We start from the raw sequence: 3,645 nt of genomic DNA on the forward strand, positions 1-3,645 counted from the left end.
GGGTCAGTCTCCTTTTAGGAGAGCCGTGCCCTGCTGGGCATCCCTGGGAGCAGAGACATTTGGGGTGCCGGGAGCCCCACTCACCTTCCTGTAGGTCACTGTGAGGTCGATGCCAGGGCCATCCAGGGTGGTTTTCCTCTTGGTTGTGCTCAGCTCTGCAAGGAGGGAATGAGGTGGGACTGAATTTCCCTCATCCCACCTGTCTGTGGTCAGCAGAGAGGGATCCTCCCGTGGGATGAGCCACCCCAGCATCACACACTGTCCCTTCTGTCCCTGCCTCAGGAGCTGAGGCTCTGTGCCGGAGGGATGGACTCACTGCAGCGTCTGTGCCCAACCTCAGGGACAAATACCAGGCATTTCGGGAAGTCAGGAACAAGGAGTATTGCCCATGGCCTGGAGCTGTGCAGGCTGAGGGATGGGGTGGGTGGGCTCTGGGGATGGCAGGAGCCCTGTGCAGGCTGGGGCTGGTGGGACACACTTACCTCTGTGGGAAGGGCTGTCCTGCACCTGCGTCAGCAGCTCCGTGAGGAACACGTCCTCGGCCGGCTCCTGCGCCGGGTCCCGGAACAGGACCTGAAAGAGAGGAGCACCCCTGAGAGGAGCATCCCTGAGGATCCCTCTGTCACCCTGGGGTGTCACACGGGGCTTGTGGCACAGACTGCTCCTCCAGAGCACCCAAGGGGGAGCTGGGATCTCATCATGGCACTCAGGGTTCCTGTGGGATGGGGGAACTGCCCTGGCTCTGCTCCCCGAGCTCCAGAAGCGTGGCAGGCCTTGCCAGAAGCACCGAGGACCTGGCCAGCAGAGCCACAGGCAGTGTCCCCTGCCACTGGATGTCACTGTGCCCTCAGAGCTGAGTCAGCTCCCAGCCACCCACCCACATCACCGGGAGCACTGCCCCGGTGCTCAGCCAGGCTGAGGTGTTGCTGAGCTTCAGGGGATGCAATTTCTCTCTGATCCAACCCAAATCACCAGGTCACTCCAGCCCTATGGACTCTTTTCTTTGGGCAAGATGTGCGGAGCAGGTCCTGGAGAACCTCTCCCAGCCACTGCTGGTCCCACATCCAGCTCCTGTGGGGCTTGGCTCACACCTCTGGGCAGCTTCCTGCAGCCAGAGAGGAACAGTGGGGTCCTAACCCCAAAGGGAAACAGGGGCAGTGTTTGCAGCCGAGGCAGCCTCACGCCCTGGGTGCCAGGAGAGCAGCTCAGGGGCCTCTGTCTGGAAACCACATCTGGAGCCAGTTCCTCGTCCCCTGCTTGAATCTCCCACACTCTCACTGGCGGGTGTTATCTTGGAGGAGAAAAGAGCGGAAGAAAATTCCACCAGAAAATCAAAATGCCCAGCCACAAACTGAGGCCCAGGTGCTCCAAGGACTGGCAGGCCATGGGTTTTTAGGGAAGTCCTGGGGATGCTCCACCAGGAATTATCGAAGCTCTTTGCAAGCCTCGTGCCAGTTTGCCCAGGCTGGGGCTCCTCCTGTGCTGCAATAGGTGCCACAGTGCCTGTGAGCAGATAAATGGAGGTCTCTGCATCATCCTGAGCTTTGGGGGAGCTGCCAGAGGAGCAGGGAGGGGAGGGTTAATTTCATGTGCCCAAATTTAGCTCTTCTTTGCTCTCCTATCGAATGCCAGGCCTCGCTCTGACACCGTTTCACAGCAAAGCTGGCAGGAAATCAATCAAATGCGCTGCAGGAAACCCTGCAGAGCCCCTGCAAGGTACAGGGAGGTTTTGGCAAAGCTGCTCAGCAAAGCCCCGCTTGCTCCCAGCATCTAAAGCAGCAGGAGGTACCAGGGCTCCCCCGAACCCAGCAGCGCAGGAAATCTGCATCCCTGTGGGTTGCTGAGCTGAGATCCTGAAATGGCCTTGCCAGGATCATTGGCTCCAGCGGAGCTGGGCTCCAGAGTCACTGGGAGCTGGCAGGGAGGGACAGGCTGGGGGGAATGGGGATCCAGGCTTGGATCTGCTGGAAGCCCCCAGCCCCTTCTGGCTCTGCTGGCTCTACACAGCTCTGCCAGCCCTTGCAGGGCCGCTGGAGGCCCAGGGGCTGTGCCAGCTGTGCCAGCTGTGCCACCCACCTTGACAGCGTGCACCTGGAAGCAGACGGGCTGGGTGCCCATGCGGGCGTAGTAGGCGATGACATCGGTGAGGAACAGGTCGGTCACCAGGGCCCTGCTCGGCGACGATGGCTGGGGGGGCAAATCACAGGCTGGGTCAGCCCCTGCCACTTCTCAAAAACCCTGCCACAAAATGTCACATCTTCCTGGGCACAGGCTGAGCGATGAGCTGTCCTCTGCCCTCGCCACTCACAGGGAACGGGAGCTGCACCCGCCTCTCAGCCCTGTTTCTGTCACTGGTGGCTCAAACTGCCGGGAAATGAGAGCTGGGGGGATTTCAGCAAAAGTTTTCTTTCTTGAAATCTGCCATTTCCTGTCCCTTGGTCAAAAAAACCCCTCACAGCAAATGGCTCTTGTGGGCTGGGGCAGTGGCAGCCACAGGCAGGGCCCTGGGGAGGGTTTGCAGGAGGAAATCTCTGCCTGGGCATGGAGAGCCCTGCAGGGCACAGGCCCCTCCTCAGGCGCTGCAGGTTGTTTGGGAAATGGGAAGGCTTTCCTCGTACCATGGTGGCCAGCTTGGGGATCATGTGGCACAGGGTGTTGATGTTGCTCTCGTACCAGGGGTCGGCTCTGCCCAGGTACCCGGCCACCTCACACAGCTCCTCGGGGCCAGCGTGGTCCTGGGGGAGAAACACAGCTCAGACTCACTCCAGCCTAGGGATTGTTTGCTTTTCCTGGGCTTGCATTGAGCAAAATGTGAGGAGAACTTGGAGAACCTCTCCCAGCCACTTCCAGCCCTAAATCCAGCTCCTGTGGGATTTGGCTCACGCTCCTGGGAAGCTTCCTGCAGCCAAAGAGGAACAGCAGGGTTCACCATATCAGGAGCCATAAGGAGATGGAGAGATTTGTGACATTTCCCCATCCCTCCCCTTTCCCTGCTCAGTCCAGAGAAGTTGGCAAACTCATTTAGCAGGTGCTCAAGAACAAAAATGCCATGAGGAATGAAAAGAAGAAATACTGATTTTTATATTGGCCTGTTGGTCAGGGGTCACAGCCAGCTGAGCTTAAAAGATCCTAAATGCAACTGTTTATTTCTCTCTGTCTCAGGCTGTCAGAGGGGAGGGGATGTGTCCAACATAAACTGCAAGTAGTGACTCACAGACCTAAACCGGGGCCATGGCCAAGGAGGTGAAGCCCTCAACAAGCAGCAACTGCTTCCCCTCAGCACTGGGGAGGTGGGTAAAGCAGCAGTCCTTGGCTAAACCTCATGGATCCTCCTGCATCGGGGGCCTGGAAGCAGAACTGAAGCAGCTGTGACTCCAAACCGAGCCCAGCAGCTCCGTGTTGGCTCCCACCCTCCTTGCTTTGGGAAGGTGGGAATTCCTGGATCCCCCTGCTCTTCCCCCAGATGCCCATCCCCGGCCGCTGTCAGGCACTCACCGCAGCAGCCGAGGGGTGCGGCTGCCCCGGCACCACGGGGATGTGGTAGAACTGCAGGTTCAGCCTGGGCGTCAGGAACACTCGCCGGGTTTCCCGTTTCCTGAAACGAAAAATAGAATGTCCCGAGGGAAAGGGGCAGAACGCGGCTCC

General features: G+C 59.1%; 1 protein-coding gene across 1 annotated transcript in view; it reads right to left on the reverse strand.

Annotated features, from left to right (window-relative positions):
- The window catches only part of PIK3R6 (phosphoinositide-3-kinase regulatory subunit 6), a 26,444-nt gene that overhangs the window by 5,119 nt on the left and 17,680 nt on the right, over positions 1–3,645 (reverse strand). Inside the window, exons 12-16 of the mRNA XM_017731594.1 lie at positions 3,496–3,641; positions 2,619–2,735; positions 2,077–2,187; positions 483–573; positions 85–155 (exon numbers count right to left, since the gene is read on the reverse strand). Of these exons, the coding sequence (XP_017587083.1) occupies positions 85–155; positions 483–573; positions 2,077–2,187; positions 2,619–2,735; positions 3,496–3,641 (536 nt within the window). The remainder of the gene's footprint in view (positions 1–84; positions 156–482; positions 574–2,076; positions 2,188–2,618; positions 2,736–3,495; positions 3,642–3,645) is intronic.

Source organism: Corvus brachyrhynchos, unplaced genomic scaffold (genome assembly GCF_000691975.1).
Source record: "Corvus brachyrhynchos isolate BGI_N302 unplaced genomic scaffold, ASM69197v1 scaffold904, whole genome shotgun sequence".
NCBI classification, from domain to species: Eukaryota; Metazoa; Chordata; class Aves; order Passeriformes; family Corvidae; genus Corvus; species Corvus brachyrhynchos.